The 19,342-nt window shown below is 35.8% G+C and overlaps 1 protein-coding gene and 1 long non-coding RNA gene across 2 annotated transcripts in view; both read left to right on the top strand.

Moving 5' to 3' along the window:
- Positions 1 to 19,342, top strand: part of CBP20 (CAP-binding protein 20) — a 125,166-nt gene that overhangs the window by 35,128 nt on the left and 70,696 nt on the right. The window contains exons 3-4 of the mRNA XM_089803897.1: positions 2,078 to 2,216; positions 2,824 to 2,857. Of these exons, the coding sequence (XP_089660023.1) occupies positions 2,078 to 2,216; positions 2,824 to 2,857 (173 nt within the window). The remainder of the gene's footprint in view (positions 1 to 2,077; positions 2,217 to 2,823; positions 2,858 to 19,342) is intronic.
- LOC149535618 (uncharacterized) lies at positions 672 to 1,554 on the top strand. Its single transcript, XR_016356821.1, has 2 exons — positions 672 to 786; positions 1,007 to 1,554. It is a non-coding gene; the product is annotated as an uncharacterized LOC149535618 (long non-coding RNA).

The following is a 19,342-nucleotide window of genomic DNA, read 5'->3' as shown; positions in this document are numbered from 1 at the left end:
TTCGAGACATTCTGTGTCTTATGGGCTGAGAAATTGAAGGTAAGCATGTCGTGATTTATCCGGAGAAATCTAGCACCACTAACACCATTGTTTTTCTTGGGTAACGATTTTGCTCATGCTAGATGTTGATTCTTTCGTGAATTGCATAGATTGCCCCCTTTATTTTTAACATTTGCAGACTAGCTCTGATACCATGTTGATTTTAGGATCGTTGCAAATATAATAGCACTACCTAATTGTTCTTGTTTTCCAAAGGCAGCGATCTCTTATATTTATATTGGGAAATGAGTCAAGAAGGGACATGTCCGATGAAGGGACATGTCCGATGAAGGGACATGTCTATTCATTATTACGTAATTATTATAATGACAATTCTAAATTTTTAGTTATATGAATACATATTTATTTATTATATCTCTCATGATATTAAATAAACAAATAAATAAACACACACACACATAACGTCTTCAATAGTTTAGACTCATAGGTTTATCTGACTGAAGTTGCCAAGAACAATAATAAAACTATTTACACAAATGTCACATTTACCATGTGTTGTGTCCTTGTCACATAAAAATTAGATCTTGTCTATCATATAATGTATGTGTTATTCTTTTTATTTTTTGCACACTTCTTTTGATACTAGTTCATTTACATGGGTTTTTGAAAAGTGACAATCAGGTGATGTCCGTTTCCTACTATCTGAAGTTGAGATCTCTATAAGGCATAGTTGTTGGGAAGCACAAGTTTCTCTTGAAAATGAGGTTGCCTCTGCATGCCCACAAGGTTTGTTACAGTATGGCATTGCCTTTGCAACACCTTAAGGCATGGATAATTTGATAACATGTAAATTTTTATCTGAAAAGTATTAATAATTTTTTGGAGAAAAAAGTAATTTTATTTTTGAGAACAGAAGCAATTTTTCTAAGAAAAACTAATTTTCTTTTTGAGAAACAAACAATATTTTCTTTTATTATGTGAAAATTATGTTCACTACAAATTGTAGGTCTTTGACAAGGTGCTGCTGCCACAAGATTCTGAAGTGGTCTCCAATAAGTTCTTCAAAAGATGATTTCAAAACACGTTTTTCCTAGATGATACAAAATGAGAACCATCATGATGTAGTTGTTTTCTGATCTCAAAAAAGCTTGAGCGTGAAGGATCAAGTTAATTTGCCAGGGATGCTGCTGCACTATAATGTAAAAAGTCATATAGGAGTTTTCTTAACCTCCCTGCTACAAATCCAAATTGGTAAACATTGGCTCCTCGTGAAGGTGAAATCCCATTGAATTCATGCATGTGTAAAAGAGAAGGTAAATGTAGTGGGTTGTAAACAATATAAAGTCTCAGCTAATTGGTCTCTTTCACAGGCAAAATGATATAAGCAAGATGTGACATCTTGAGGCAACAAGATGCAAGATTCTCCCTTGATTAAATGTATGCAAATTGTGCCCAGATAATTGAATATGCAATCAATTCATTTGAATCGGACCAAGGTACTTTCAGTGAGAGGCACCCCCCTCACACCATGAAATGATGGCATTTCTACTCTTTTACCCGTTGGTCTCATCTTCTTTGTCGTGGTCCACAAATTTATGATCTGAGCTACATACTCCACCCCTAATCCTTAAGATCCCATGTACTTTTACCATAATTTGATCTTTTACATCAGATAGTAATAAATTAATAATTATTCATATAATTGTGGAAGCTTAATGTTTTTAGAGTCTACCCTGTTGGTGTCTTCTATTTACTACATCTCATCAGAGATGTGTCTATAATATATATTACTGTATGCTTCTGTATAAGAAAGCTAGTTCATTTTATTTCCTTCTGAATCACAGCATTGTTTTTTCGAGTTGCAAGACCATTGTGTGTATCTTAATGTTATCAGATTCCACATGCTTCATAAATGTTATGATTGCTTGCTATGCAGTCAACTAATTTGATTCTGCAATGCTATCAAGATCCATCAATTGACAATTGTAGATAAGGCAAGTTTATATTTGCACTTTTGCAGCATCTTACTGTTTTTGAGTGAATTATTTCTGTCTTTGAAGTTTAATGTTTCTATCAGGTATTACTCCCGAGAGGATGCTGAGGATGCTGTGAAATATATAAGTGGGACTATTCTTGATGATCGTCCCATCCGTGTTGATTTTGATTGGGGTTTCCTTGAAGGAAGGCAATGGGGCCGTGGCAGAAGTGGAGGGCAGGTCCAACTTTCTCTTCACTTCATCTCACAAATTTGCTTGGAATGTTTGAACTTTGGAATAGAAAAAATTGTATGCATATCTCCATGCATTTAGGGTAGAAAAATAATTTTGATCTTGTTCTTATTTAAATACTAAAAAGATATTAGGAGTTAAGTTTTCTGAATCTTATCATCTTTTTTGTTTACGGCTGCTTGTTCTTCTGCATTTTGATTTCCATTCTCCTTTGTGTGATTTGGTTGCTGACAACAATAATTGCTTGTTCGCATTTTGAAAACAGGGAAAACTATTGGTTTTTGAATTAAAGTCATTGGAATAGTTAATCTATTTATAAATTGATTGGTTATAATTGTATTTCATGAAGATAATACTGCTAAGTAGAGAGTATGCTCTTTCCTGTTGAACATGCTTTTGTGGTTTGGGAGTGAATGGTAGATATAATAATAATAGACATGATGTAATAAGCTTATAATAGTTATGATTCTATATTTGATGTATTGAATTCATGAGGGTATTCCTATATATATGTATGTATGTATGTATTTATAGTAAATTCATCTTTTTAAAAGACATTTCAATTAACTAATATCAACTTTTTTCACTCTTGCAGGTTAGGGATGAGTACCGCACTGATTATGATCCTGATATCCTTTTTTATGAAAATTATTTGTTTATTATGCTGAAAAACAAATTTGCAATTGAGACCAAAACCTGCTCTACTTGGTGGGACGCTTTCTTGACTTCTAATTACAAAATTTTATGGGAAACACTGTAATAGAAATAAAATAGTGCTTAAAATCTATGCACACAAATTTCTAAAACCAATTGCTGAAGTTCAGCTATCAAAAATTAAAGCAATCATTTCATCATGTTGGCCAAAAGTACCAAGTTCTGTTGTCGTTTCCTTTCAAAAAGTATAAGCAATACCTACATGGCTTTATTCATAGTAGCAGATATCTCTTTTGGCAATATATTGGCAAACAAAAGATAAAGAAATTTTCAATTTTTTTACTTAATTGGGAATTTAAAATATTAGAGAGAAGAAAAATATCTGCATTATATTTAAGCTAATCTAATTTTATTGAGAGATAAAGTGAAGGGAATTGGGAGTTTAGACCATATATTCCAGATCATAGTTTTTTAAATCATTTTTTGAACATTTATTTTCTGGTTGGTAAAAGATTATTATATTGATATTAATAATGTAAAGAGAAAACCACAACATTGTGATATATCATTGATAGCTCCCCAAAATCTCACACTAACTCCTTGATAGTGCCAAAAAGTTGACCACCCGATAACAATCACAACGATCATATACAATCAAGGAGGTGTTTATACTATACAAAATCACCTCATATACAGATCAAAATATGTTCCTTTTTGCCATTACACACCAAAATTCTCTATCCCCCACCCAATATACTCTTTATCTACATAATAACAACCCTTGGACAGATGACATTTTCAGAAAAAAAGGATGGGGCAAAAGTAGGGATTGGTGATGAACCACTCTTCTTGCCCGCCCCACCACCACCTAACAACTTACCAACCTTGAACGTTCCACCACAAGACTCTACTTGGACTAGAGAGATCCCTAGCAACCTCAACCACCTCAAAGTGGTCGCCCTCATCACCAAAATCAACTTATCAACCACACTAACGAATACGGTATTTGCGCAATGCTCAACTAGATCTATGAGCTCTACCTCACTCTCCTCCCTCGTAGTATCTACCTCTTGCTCCATTGGCGCCACTATAGCCTTGTCCTCACCTCACTCGTCACCTCTCATTCCTTTGGTGCTCCTTGTCTCACTAGGCTTCCGTTATATACAACCAAAACACCTATGGATTCATTTAGGTCTTGGGAATCCCAACCACCAACTTGAACTCCCTGTCATAAACAAAATCCACTAGAAGATCCCGTGCGCTCCTTGCAAGAAAATCCACCAAGCTTCTATGTAAAAGAAATGGATACAGATGGAGTTGCAAACCTGGAAAACTTAATCACTTTGGGCCGACATGAACTCACTCCTAGGAACCCTGAAACCTAGGATCTCATCAAGGCCCATACTTCTTTCTAACCTTATACACCTCTCCGTCATACAATTCACTTCTTCTTTGGAACCAAGGTGTAACCCCTAGGCATAAAAGATGGAAGCAATGTTGGAGTTCATTTTCCTTGAGAATTCTTATACTGCACAATCCATGCCTAGCAAAGTCCATATGGTATTGATGAACGAGTGGGTTGAGGTGAAAACATTCCTCAATCGTTCTTTAGTCATCGATCCCTTGAAGGCCATTTGTTGCTTCATAGCGCTAGAAGCAAAATTTGCTTGCATTTCTCCTTTTCTTTCCTCTGTGCACACACAAGCATTTCCACTACCTACTCAGAATGCTGTTGGAAATTGCAAAAGCTGAATGTATATTGCATACATTCCTTGCATTGAATGCGCACAAAGGAGTATGTGGAAAGGCAGGGTGAATGAATTTTTGCTTGCGCCACCATCCAAAAGAAATTAATTGCAAAGGTCATCCTTTGTCGTGTTTTGATGCATCTGCTAATTCATCACATCACAACGAATCTCTTCAAATTGATCACCATGATGTCATTGTCCTCCATCCACTATGCCATTTCTACGTCACTTGACATTTTGGATGATGAGCTAACAAGTGTGTTTTCTTCTTTGTAGATGTGGGAGATTTTGAAAATTTGAAAAATACTTGGCCTTTTTCCTTATGACTTGAACCACCTTTTTAACCATGTGGATCTTTCCATTTAAGTTCACTGGAGAGTGTACTCTTTGGGATGGTGCCAACAATGTAAGGATACTTGGTGAAATGCCAATGTATCTTAAAGTGTGTTTTCAAATGCATGCGAGTACTTGTCACTTGTGATGTTGTGTCGGAAGTCTAGAACATATTACTTGACAGGCCATATGTGTATGACATGAATGGTGTCTATGAGGTGATGGTGCAATGGTGGATAAAGCACATTGGTAGTTGATGCTTCAAACTTCATGAATCATTACCATATGAAAGATCATTCCGCACACGCAAAAGTTTGTTTTTCCAAGGTTCATCAAGAGGGACTTGCACAAGAAAGCAAGTGCTTATTGGTAGCATGCAAGGTTGTGCACACATCACTATAGCAAAAACTTTAACAAGGTATTGGAACAAAATAGGAATGTCTTTATGGAGTACAAAGATCTTCACATGCGTTTTTTGGTACAAAATAAAATAAATTTGGTTTTTATGTATCTCTATTATTCCCTTTTACTGTAAATTTGTTTGGGAGAATAATGATGTTCAATGCTATCTTCTCTTTGTAGGGTACCTTGATGATGTTGTGCCCAAAAGAGAACATTGTGTTTTTGCATTGACTATTACGTGCTCAACAAGATCACAATATAAAATATGTATCACCTATTTCTCATTGACATATTGACTAGAATGTAGATTCATATAATTCACAAAGATCGATCTCTAAGCAAGGGTATCACTAGTTACAACCAGTTCATGTTGAAGATGTTTGTGAAACAATATTTAAAACATTGCAAGGATTGTATGAATTGATGGTTATGTTGTTTGACCTAACCATTATTGCAACAACGTTCATGAACTTGATGAATGACATCCTATGGCTCCTTGTCAACTCCATATCATTGTCTACTATCTTAAGTGAACTCATGCTATAGGAGTCGTATTAATGCATGCAGATGATGATATACTGAAGTCTATCGACAATTTTGAGTGTCATGCTCTTGGGACTTAAATTTGGTAGATTAACAAAGATCCTAATACTCAGCCTTTACTAATTGATCCATTTTCATATTGCCTTCTGCATCTTCAATTTTCAGAAAGGTTGCCTTACGAGTGATACTATTTGGGTGTTTGATTCTTTGGAGTAATTTGAAACTTTGGAAGAGGATGACAAGGTTACTTTAGGGGTTCTTGATTCTTCTTAGAGATAGTTTTGTACTTTCATATTCATTGGTTCCTTGTCCAGAGTCATTGATCGAGACTTCCATCATGCCTGTTCACTAGGAATTTAGGACCATATTTATCCACCAGATTTGGATGTCATAGTTGAGGGGTTAACACTCCTCTTTAATGACAACTATTGCACTCCTTTTTCCAAACCATTATGGTTTTTGAATCTTGTTCAACATTAATCACCTTCTTTGATTGGATTGTGGCATCACCATCTTGCACAAAGACACTTAAGTAGTTTCTGGAGGCATCATCATTCTCCTTCATGCTTCCATACTTAAATTACTAGTCTAAACAAGACGTATTCTCGTATTCATACTTGGATTTGTTTCTTCCAAAAGGGGAGACAAGTTTTTTGTAGACATTGGATCATGTTTTGTCTTCAAACACTTTCCATTTTGCACAAAATTATTTGTTCTAGGGGGCTACAATTCTCGTTCTTTCTCTCTTATGTCGAGGGTTCATCAATTGTATCTTGTGATAAACGTCCTCTTGGGGCTATTGACAATTGCTCCATACATCACTTATTCTATCACTTGTTCTTGATCTTCATTTGCTTTCTATTTTTTGAGGGTTTCTCCCAAGTTTTTTTTCTCCTTTATTTCTGTTTGTGAGAGATCATTTGTACATGGGTATCTAACATGGGTTAGTAGCCAGTTGCCATCTTTGTATGTTACATCTTTCTTGCATAATAACTACTCCCTAACTTTCACTTAAGGAAGGGTGTAAGACAAAATGATGTCTAGTAACTAGTCAAGGTCTTTTACCTTGTAATTACCTAGTGAGGTGACATATTCACATGGTAACTAAAGTCCTAGATGACATTTGGGAACTGGTTATCTAGGCATTTACTATTTGCATTAGGTATTTAATGTTTGTATCAAGGTAGTTTGTCACACTACATCTCACCTTGCCTGTATATGAAAGGATCTTGTACATTTGGAATAATCTCATATGACATATATCAATATTCCAGAAAGCTCATTATTTTGCATACTCTCTTGTGGAAGGGATAATTGTTTTTGTAGGTAGTCTTGGAGTTTGCAGCTCCTACATGAATGTTATTCCCATCTTTTGCGAGAGCTGTCCATCTTTTACATGTCGTGCTAAGACAAGTTGTACACCAACTTTAAAAAGTCTATCTTTGCAAGTACAACCACAAAAAAAACACTTTGTGCAAAAACATTGATTGCCCAAGTGCCCATGTAGATCTTGATTAAATCAAGGTGATTTGAGATTGGCTGATTATGTGCAATATTACCAAATAATACCGCTTTCTTGGACTTGCCATTTAATACCATAGATTAGTGCTTGGATTCTCATACATCACTTGTGTTGTAATCAAATCATAAGAAGAAAGCAACATTTGTTTGGATACATTTGCCACAGTGCACTTTAACTGGAGCAGTACCTATCTCCAAGAAACATACTTGAAATGCTTGGCATTCCACACCCCTTTGAGATTCAAATCGATGCATATAAGTATGCACTGGATGGAATACTGACTCATTGTGGGCATTTAGTTGCCAACAATCAGGACACATTCAACAACATTGTTCAATGCTATTTCACCAATGGGAAAGGATAATATGCCATTGTGCATGCTGTTAAGCAATAGGGCTAATGCATTTTGGGCAAGGAGATATTCATCATATCTGCAAGTTCGTTGGATTTTGTATATAGAGCAGGCTAACATTCGCACACCACATGAAGTGGATGACATACTTGTATTTATTTTGTTTGGTGACTACACACAAGAGACAAGACAATAAGGCAGAGAATTTCCTCAACCAATTGCTAGTTTATACTTCATGCACTTATACAGTTTTACAATTGCATGGCCAAAACCTTGTTGATTGAGATAACATCTACTTAGCAGATTTAGACTTTGCTCAAGCCTATTTTGAGCTTGCACCATCCAAGTGAAAAGCTCTTTGTTAGGCACAAACATCTCTATGTTCTAAAAGGTCCATATGCAGTGGCTTCTCGACATGCAAAGATTGTCTTTGCCCTCAAGTCTGTGCCAGGTTTATGCATGGCTTCTTGTCTCATTTTAAGGGCCCAAAGATGAATTTAGTGGAATTGTGTACGATGTTCAGATAGGCTATCAGGGGCAGTTTTGATGCCAGACAATGTATCGAATTGATCTTCATAATCACTCTTCATACGATAGCAATAGAGGGATGATTTATATCGGAAATTGAGGCTCAAATGTATGGTAGATGAAGTGTCTCGAACTATGCATCATATGCCTTCTACAAGATGGAGTGACTGTCACGTCTTGCATCAAATGATTTTTTCCTTACGTAGCACCAATGTCAGAGATGTATTCCTCTTATTAAAAGATTTACATTTTTGGATTTGTTTTTTTTTTTTTATAAATAAAGATTCTAAAACGATATTTTCTTGTTTTGACTCTTCGTCAAATAATTTAGCAAGGTTATCGGGTTTCAATATATAATGCAGGGGTTATAGGATTAATTGCATGAAGCTACACAACAATTTTTGACTTGGTAAGGGGCCAAATGAAAAGTTTTTCTTATCTCCACGATGTTGGAGACATCTTTCGGTGTGTAGCAGGAGCATTGCACTCACTTAATATCGAGTTCATAGTTAAGATCAAGCATCTCCATGCAAGAATTTAGTTTGCCTACGAGTATGGATGAGCTGTGAAAAAGGAAATATACAAACATTAATGATCATATGGTTGATAACTGCACGATAATATTGAATGCTTGTTGTAGTGATTATGTTGGTCAATGTAGAGAAACACAAAGAGTACCAAAGGTTCTTCTTTGATTTAATTATTGTGAGTTGCATTCGGTTTGTAATCATGGATATTTGATTCCAAGCATAGTCAATGGCCAACCTCCAAATAAATAGAAGTGTTGACTAGAGAAGGCGTTAGTAGATAAATTTCTTGAGGGTGAGCGCTATTTCAAGATGGAGAATTTCGGTAAAACTTTCTAATGCAATAGCGTTGTCCAAATGATTTGCGTAAGGACTATATTTTGAGATGATTGTGTGAAGTGGGGCAGAGTGAATACATTTTGAAATAGTTGGACTTCGAGGCAACCACAATAGTTAGCTATGGTGTACTGTCGATAATCACTAGTTATGATTTTCTGCCGTTCATGGTCTTGAGCCCTTTCCATTCGACTTTCAGAATACTATTTTGTAAGTTAGATTTTGGTGACATGGACACCGACCATTAAGCCTTGGCAACACATATTCCTTGTGTTGAGTCTCACTAGGTTGTGCTTACCTGGGCGAATATGAATGATGTCTTGAAGGATGAAGAAAGTAGTTACAGTTTGTTCATGGTGGGCTTTATCAATTTGGGCTTCGTATTTATTGTAGAGGTGGTTTTGGTTATATCTTTGGTATTGTTGTGCACTCAAATTTTTCTATGAGAATTGTGTGTTGGAATTTCTAGAATTACTAGAGTGTGGGCATATGGTCCAGGCATAGAACTAAAACTATTCTTAGCAAGGGGCTCAGATGGGTCTCAATGGGGTTTGAACTTGGGCCTTCAAAGATGGACCATCAAGCTTAGCAAGTAAGTATTTATGATGAAGAAGTATGCCTATATTACTTAGCTGAATTTTATTTTAATCTTCAGTGACAGCCTATGTTTAAACGTTTGCATGCATTACATCTAGCACAAATAGTTGTGATGTCTATTTAAAGAAGATTCTTGATTGCAGGATGCAACAAGATAAGGATTTCATATTCAGAGGGAGATATTGAATTCAAGGGGAGGATTCATTTTCTATCTCTTCTTGGTAATGAGAGTAGTTCATGATTAAGAGGGAGTACTTATGGAATCCCCTTCATTCTCATATATGCTTCTGATGCTTGTGGTATTTGTAAAATTTGAGACTATAATGGAACTAAGTCTTATTTTGTTTTGCCTATTTCCGATCTTGTGTGAATAAATGAGATTGTAAGATCAGCTATGATAACTCTTTCACTATGCGATAGTGAACATCATGTTGAGAGAGTCCACGATGTCATCACGTTGAGAGATTCCATGATGGGAGTTAGATGTCATGTTGAGAGATTCCATGATAGTTCACGTTGAGAGAGTCCGTAATTAAAGGCTTAGCTGTGAGTCTTACAAACCTTTCTTGTTGAGTGATTCCATGAATATGAGCAATTGTTACAAGTTTTCATGATGAGTGCTTCCATGAATATGAGTAATTGTTATAGGTTTTCATGTTGAGTGATTCCATGAATTATGTTTTGGATCTGTATGATCAGAATTTATAGTTGACATTTTTTGGTTGCAGCCTTGTGTGTCTGTTGCTAATTGACATTTTTCAGATCTCTCTTGCTAAGAGGGAGTTTTAAAGATTGTAGCTGCGATAGAGATCTTTATCTCTCGAAATCTAGATGTTATTGTCGTTATGGTCACCTTCAGCTGAAAATATCATTTATTGTAATATTAATTGTAAATGACATGTGTCATTCACATGCATTGAGGAATGTATATTCGAAGACTTGTAATAAGTTATAGGAGTTATGGGAAACTGAAGAGACTTTCAATTGTTATGTGAAGGGTCTCTTTATGAGTATTAGAGGAGTAGAGGTTGCAAGTATCTAAATCAGGTGATGATGGGGGATCATTTATAGGTGCACTAATCAGTTTTCCACTATAGCGATATGTATCCAAAAGGGTTGGTTACTTCTATGTCGCAGAGGTCTCATGCAGATATAGGTTTACAGGGTGGTTATGGTGACAATTGTGTTACACGCAGAGTCAACACATCCATAGGGATCTTATAGTGATTAGATATAGCTGTGAAGTCATAGATTTCTTTAGTGATTTGTATCTCCTTATGGCCGATGGATGTTAGATCAGTTTGTTTTGGGACCTGAGTATCAACAGAGTTGGCAATATAGCTTGCATGGGCCTACTAATAAGCTTCATTACTTCTGGCATGTTGAATGTGAGGTTAGAGTTGAGGGACAAGAGCCTGATAATCTTCTTGGACCCATTTTGATTTTAATGGATTCCTCGTATTTGCGAGATTTGGATAGTGGGTATGGCATATATACTTGCATAGTTAATGGATGTATGAGATGTTGGCTTTCCAAGTTTTTGTCTACTTAGATGCTCACTCTCATGCCACGTATTGTTAGATGGGCTCACCATTTCCAACATGGTGGCTTGGTGATTGTCTTAGTTCGGTAGGAATTATCATCTCCATTAGTGCAGGTATTACATGAGCTAGATTGTGATATTAGGGATATCACACAAGTATGTACTTGAGATCCAGGTCGAGCATGCACATGGATGGTTATGGATCAAAGAGTTGGGTGGAGTGATTTGTTGCATTCCATTCTTGAAGAAGATTAGTGTATTGTTGAGCTTTTGCAACCTTTTGATATTAGAGGTGTGTGTAGTTATAGTTGGCTAGTGAGCATTTCCTTTTATAATAGCAACGCATTACAGGTTGTCTCGATTGAGTATACACATGTGATGTTTTGGATGTGGGATATCTAGTTGATTAGTGTTTGGGTTCATGTTGAGTTGTTTTACGACTCTAGGGTTAGAGATGTTTAGCATAACGGTTGGACAGAGTACCAACTTTTAGGTAGATTTGGGATCCAAGCATTTGGTTCCAACTTACAGTTGTGGATTGCTTGGGGGCAAGCAATCTTAGAGAAGGTAGGACTGTCATGTCCCCTTTCCTAGCCAATGAGTCTTGTTGCGCCATTAGCTTGTATTGCCTTGGTCCCATGGGCAAATTAGGTTTTCTATACGGTCAGAGCAATTTTTGGCCTAGGGGGCTTCGATTGCGGGCTAATTGGGGTGATTTTAGTGGGGTTTTTAGATGCTTACTATTTTTAGTAAGTCAACTAACTCAACATTTGTGGCATTTGAGGGGTGGACTAGGAGTGCCTTGTCAAGACCTCTCCGGTGAGCTATCACATATGCATATTTGAATCCATCTGATTGGAGATTTTATGCCTGAAGATTTAACTGATTTATTATAAAGTGACTTTATAACTTAAGATGATATTGTTATTGTCACTTTATTATCTATGGGCGCTTTATTTCCTTAAGTGGGGGAGAAGTATTATTTTAATAAGGAAATAAAGAAACATTAATGGTAATATGAAGAGTCACATGTTTGTTCTTAAAAGGGAAAATGGAGCTTATTTCCAGCATATTTGGTTTTGTGATTTTGATTTTGATTTTCTCTGTTGGATAGTTATTTTGAAAAGCTTAAGCTTTTAGTAGTTGAGAGGACAAAACCCCTCAAGGTTGGACATGGATGAAAACCCATTGTCCGCTGGAGACATCGTGCAGGTGTTTTATGGTGCATTCCAGGTTCATCTTTTCTATTATTCAATCTTGCTATAGTTTATGTCTCTGCAATTGGATTTCTTGGTTATTTTACTGAAGAACATCAATGAAATTTTAATTATGAAGATGTATTTTTGCTGGAGATATAATGCAATAATATTTTTTGGAGTCTTTTTGCTGCTGAAATCTGAAATACATTATAATATATTTGTTAAATTTTTTTTGAGTTTCTATTGAGGGGTTTGAGAAAATATGCAGTTAGGGATATTTCACAGATTCCAAAGGCACAATTCCCTAAAATTCATCTCTTATAACAACTAAGCATGCATCACCATCTTTAAACAATGTTTCGTAAACTGGCCCAGTAGTCCACTTAGAATGTGCAGTGGCTTAATTTGCTCAACCGATAATATATAGGGATTTTTAAACATGTTGCTCTTGTGAATGTACAAATGACTCCAATCATCAAACTTGACTAAGCTTATATAGAGTTCATTCATCAAATTTGGACATTTTTGCGGGAGTCTCAATTGTAATCATATATGACACTGATTAGATCTGAAGTACTCATTCACACTAGGCTCTTGCTAAATTTGGGCATTCTTTATGGAAATGACTGGTATCCATGATAGACATTACAAACATTAAGTTCCATATGTATGAGCTGCCTGATAAAATCTTCATGATAATCGTCCAATTCAACACATGTCCAACCGCTAATATTTCTTAAATGACACATCAATATTATTTCTCTTGGTATTTTTCATTGATGATTTATGGTTAACTCTTTTAATGGTGGCACCTTTATCTAATGTTGACATGTGTAAGTTGGAAATTAGATCCTATATCATGCTCGACATCTGATTGCCATGTGCTTTTGGTAATCTATCTAGGAGATGCTAAATTGTCATCGCTCAGTGTCTGTGCTTTGGGAGTGGTTTTTCACTTTCAAAGAATCATTTTCTGCAATATGTCAAAACCCTGCAAAGTTATTGGCCGACAAATATGATGGATATGGACAAGTCTATTGAATTTCTGTTGTTTGGTGTGATGCCAGGAATAAGCTAATTTTGGATGAGAATAATACTGCGTGTATAAGTCCTTTGCAAAACTTTTCGTTTAAAAAAAAAAGAGGATGCTTCTTGGAACGTTAACTGGCAAGGCTGGACACAGAGTTAACAGTTTACACATGCATGTGCATCGGGTGTCAATGGGGGAACGACTTGACGAAGCCCTAATTTTTGCAAATTGGGGCTTCCATTTTGAATACTTTTCACATGTCTTTTCTTCAAAATGTCATTATTAATATCCTGTCTTATAGGGGCAAGTCTGAATAAGCATATCACCATAAAGATCTTAAACATACCTACACAGTGGAGAATCCAAAATACATTTTAGCAAAATGATCCCTAAAGATGGTGGATAGAGCAATTCAATCTAAAAAAAGAATTCAGTTGAGATAGCTATATTGCTATTGTGGAGTAGAATCTTATGAACAGAATGGAACATTATCGTGTTTTGATTGTGAAGTTGTAAATGCCATTTTGACAAGTGAAAGTCACAACGAAGATACTTGTGTCTAAGATTGCAGGAGCCATCTAAAGATGGGAAATATAGCCTCTTCCGCAGAAACACTTCATTAACACTTATTTGTCCTCATTTTTTTCAAATCCATTTAATCTCTATTACAGTTAATTCAGACTCGGAAATCTATGAATACACTGGAAAATACAGAATGATACAAAAACAGATTCTCTTTTCTCTTCTCAATCGTATGTTACGAGAGCAGTAGTCATTTTCCTTATTGAACTATAAAGGTCTGGACTCACATTGAAAAATGGCTCCAAATATATTCCTTATGCACACACATTGCACAAATAAGCCCATGTTTTCATATTGACAAAAGGAAGAGTATCGAGGCAAGTGATAAAAAGGAAACTAAACAACAATATTGGTTAATATTAAAGGCTTAATGATTCTCAAAAAGATATGGAAGAAAAATGCAGCGAAATTGTCATTAAAATACATGAGTAGTTCCAGAATTGGTGAAAATTCAGAAAGATGGAGAGAGGAATGTTAAAATCTTTCCAAAACAGTGATGTCGTTACTCTAGGAATTCACCCGTAAAGCTTACCCCAATCTCTTTATTGGCCCTTGAAGGATCGTCACAAAGGAATTATTCATATAAGAAAGTTTTCTATGGAATAGCACAGGATTTCTGATGAAGGGCAAAGTATGATAAGCATTTATTATCTGAAGTCTTGGCAAACGATTACTGATGGAGGATATAGCCGACTCCATTCATGTGCTTGTTGCCATTAACACTCAAAGGATTATATCAAGTATGATGATAACTGAAGAACTGTGTGTTGCATTCCAGATATTCCATTGAATAAAGAGGTTGAAAAGGAAAGGTGGGATACTGTTGTAAGAAACCCTTGTGTGGTACAGTCTCGAGACTATTTGGTGTACACTACAAATTGGTGAAGCGGCAAATCTAAGAATGATGCCCATCTTGGTCTCTGGATGCGGCAGCGATCATCTACAAGAGTGCTGTGTTTGTCACAGGTCAAGGAGAAATGCGTTGAATAATTGATTAACAAAAAAAGAAGTTATATTCCTCTCTGAAATATGAGGTCTCTTCCTCTAAAGTGACCTGCGAACTCATATGGAGATGTTCCAAAATTAGAAGGTGAGTTGGCACAACGTAGGTGCAACTGCTTAAAGACCTCGGACATTTGTTACAAGTTTTGTTATTATTTAGTAAAAAGAAAATGAGGCACAATATTTATAAAGCCTCTAATTATATTAACTCCAGATTATATTAGTAATTGGTGTTTATGGTGGTCAATTATTAGTCACAAAAGGATGTGATGGTCCATGGGTAACTTGTGCATTCTTTAGTGTTTGTATAAATAATGAATGCCAAGTGGTGAAATAACATATTATCGGAGAAGCATTTGTTAGAAATATTCAAATCTTGTAAGGAGGGATATGTATCATAAAATTTGACTTTTAATATTAATTGATATATTATATTTTAATGGAAAATAAAAGTTTCTTTGTCCTTTTGTGATCAATGAGGCAATTATTGGGTTACTTTCGACAGTGGTCGTGTATCAAATTCATCATAGCATTCTTTGTTTGATAATCAGGGATAGTGTGAAATATATATTTGTCTCCTCATCTCTATCTAATTGGGCCTTATACTAGAGAAGTTAGAATCCTTTTGGACTAGCATCGAATTGCATAGGTGAGTTGTCCTTTGCAAAGCACAAGAGTAATTGATAATATTTTAAATAATTATTGTCTCATTAAGTTGTACATCATAATCTTCGTTGTGTTTATTCTATTCCCAATGGATAAGGCAGTACTCTTTGAAATCATTAATATACAATTGTTCGATTTACAATTGAAGTCAGAGTTTCTCTTTTATATCTCCTTTATGCAAGCATCAACTCTGTTATTGAAAAGTCTTATATAAAACATTGAACCATTTAAAGCAATTATATATTTCATATTGGTCAAGTCCGAGGAACCTTGCCAACCTAAGAACTCACCAAGTCTAAATTTTGTATAGAAAAGCTTTGAACTAGGTGATCAGGTTTGGAGTGAAGGTTTACCCGCCTAGGTGTAGCAAAGCCTAAAGTGTAGGGGAGTTCAGATTATTCTCGTTCGTTGGCTAAAACTGATTGAGAAATCCTATTGAAGAATTGGCAAAGCTGTTGGACTTCCAATATGCGTTTTTGGGAACCAAAAGATTGGCTACTCTATTGGGGGGAGCTGCTCACAATATTTGTTATGAAGTTACCCAGAATTTCAGATTTTGCAGATCAGAATCACAAGGCAATTGTATCAGTTTGTTTGGAAGTGTACTCTGCTGAAGCAAGAACACAGAAGATCAACACATTCCTCGAAATAGCTGGTGACACTATTCAATAAGATTTCATTTGGTAGCTTTCCTGATGGAGAAGACTCAAAAGGAAATGGTATATAGTTTTTAAAAATGTATCTATCATTTAAAAGAAAGCTTTTTATTTGAGATAGCATCAGGCCATCGGATTTCAAAAATATTGATTGTAATCCTAAGAAGTTTTCCCCAAAACTTTCACAACTTGTACCAAAGTTCCATAGAGAATGGGATGAATCAACACTTCAACATTTGGATGCATTTAAGACATTTGTAAAAGATTATGAGATTTGTGCTGAAGATCAGGTGATGAAATAGACAATGCCAGACAAGGATATGAATCATTACCTACACAATGTATCTCATCTTGGAAGGATTTTGAACAATGGTTCTTATATGAATTTCATGTTACAAGTGAGGAAGATAACTTGTGTTATGAACGGTATGAAGACCAAAGCTGCAACATGGAAGAGGATCTTAACATGTCTCCACTTGATGGCTTTTTCAATCTAGAAAGATATAAAGGCAAGACATCGACACATTTATTCATAAGGATGGTAAACTTTTATCATGAGATACCATCAAACCTTATGCCTCATGAGGAATTTCTAAACAAATTTTTTGAGTTGGGAATCTTGCCAAAGGACCCTGATGTGAAGCTAATTTGTCAGATATTAGAAAGAGATGATGAATAGAAGCAAACATATACTGGAGTGAGACAAAAGCATGATGATGTTTCATATTCGAATGGAAAGGAAATTATTAGACGGTTTGAAGAAGAATCTGCCCATGATGATACTCGTGTGACAACAAACACTAGTGAATGTTGTTGGTTAACAGTTTGTCCCTGTTGCTAACTTGGCTTTACCTTGACTCTAGATGCCCAGAATGTGAGGAAACAAAAGGATGTCACCAACAAATGGGTCAGTGTATGTGTTATATCATTGTTGTCTGAATTATAAGGTATAGCTCCCTTATATGCAATATATGCAATGATTTGTGTTTTTAATAGATCATTGGGATGGGGGGTATGCTCTTAACCTGAGAGCAGAAGAGGATAAACCAGGATGCTCATAACCACAAACACTCCAGGCAGAAATAGATTTGGGCAACCTATAACATCTAGTGGAATGGATATTACAAGCAACCTTGAAGTTCTTCTAAAATCTAATCCTAATTCTAAGTGCATATTTGTCCTACTCAAATGCAATCTAGAGATAAAGCAGAGATGCATATGAAAGATGAAATGGAATACACCTTGACTGATAACTCTCCACTAAAATGGAATTTGGTAAGATATCATCAGCTTCAAATACATCTGTCCTATAATCCCATAGAAATTATTCTAAAATGCAAAGTTAGCTCAGCTGGAGGAGACAATTAACAAAACCTTAGCAATGCTGATCCTAAATGGAATTAAGACCACACAAAACCTAGTTGCAGATATCAATCAAATCCTTCATTTCATTCAACCTCTCAATTCTCACTCAGTATCTGGAAATATAGGGGGAGAAGTTGCATTAAATTGTTGATCCCTTCTATTAACTTCGAAAATTACATATATAGGCGCCCATTAGGGTTCTTGGCCAGTTACAAATTCATTGGTTACATTAACAGAGCACTTGAATCTCTCAGAAATCCAACAATCACTATTACAATTCAATGCATTAGAGAAAGAAAATAGAAATGATTAGAAACCCTCAAAATGGTTTATATTCTTCTTTGATCTGTGATAGTCACCTTGGTGCCAAATATATATAATTTGAATCTCAACAATCACAACATGCTTGAATTCTGGTCATCGATCTTAAATCAATGAATTTTGCTCTGTTGTTGCCTTAACTCTGGGTTACTTCTAACCACCAGCAACCATGCGAACACATACTTTTTCTTCATCGTGACATTAACCCTAGGTTATCTTCAATTGCCTGCACCATGCGATCTTTGGCATTTGTGGCTTCGCAACTTGAAACAACTTCAATGTATTCTAACTTGCGACCTTGCGACAACCGTTTGAGGTTGACTATTATCACTCTCATTGGGTCGCAACCTAAAAACCTTTAATTGTCTGATTACTTGCGACAATGTGATCGCTTGTTTTAAGGTTTAACAGTTAATGCTTTCGCTGAGTCGCGACACAAAATGTTTTCAATGCTTCTCAATTGACGACCTTGCAAAATCTGTTCACCTTAATCACTGCTTTGGCTCAGTCCCTGGTTAATTGTAGGTTACCTCTAACAACCCGTGACCATGTGAACAATGGTTTTCGTTGCTTCGCCATGTTAACTTTGGGTTACCTTTAATCACCAATGAACTTGTGACCAACGTTGATTTCTTAAGATTTGACAACTGAGACTTGAAAATATTAACTCTTTGTTTCATTTTGCAGTGCAGGCCCGCCTGTTCCATGTGTCTGATGGTTGTTTCCCTACATTAGTTAAACCTCAGGCATCTTTAGAAAGCGCGAAAACACCAACCGTAGATCAACTGTAATCTGATGATCAATATGAAACTGAAAAAAGACTTCATAGTATTGTGCTTGCGATCTCACGATCCTACCATTTGAATATTTGGCGATCTTACGACAACCTGTGTATTCTGTAGTCAGGAATCCTCTTTCAAAATTTTATGATCATACGCTGGTTGATGTATCGTAAGGTCGTAGACTTGAAAAAATACAATCACGATGTTAAGATAATATGCAACACTTATGATTTGACGATATCATCATAACTTTTTAACCCTTCGACTATTGCCTTCTGATAGTACGAAGCACTTGACTGTTCACGATTTGACAATGATGCGATCTTACGATCAGGCATATCATCTTAACCTTTCAAACTCAGCTTCCCGATCATACGATCTCATGATCAGGTGTAACATCTCATCCTTTCAATGGAAGACTTTCGA

The sequence above is a fragment of the Cupressus sempervirens genome, chromosome 10 (genome assembly GCF_028749045.1).
Source record: "Cupressus sempervirens isolate cs-2001-9-10 chromosome 10, ASM2874904v1, whole genome shotgun sequence".
Taxonomy (NCBI): domain Eukaryota; kingdom Viridiplantae; phylum Streptophyta; class Pinopsida; order Cupressales; family Cupressaceae; genus Cupressus; species Cupressus sempervirens.
The sequence above is the reverse complement of the archived record's forward strand: the minus strand, read 5'-3'. Positions and strand labels throughout refer to the sequence as shown.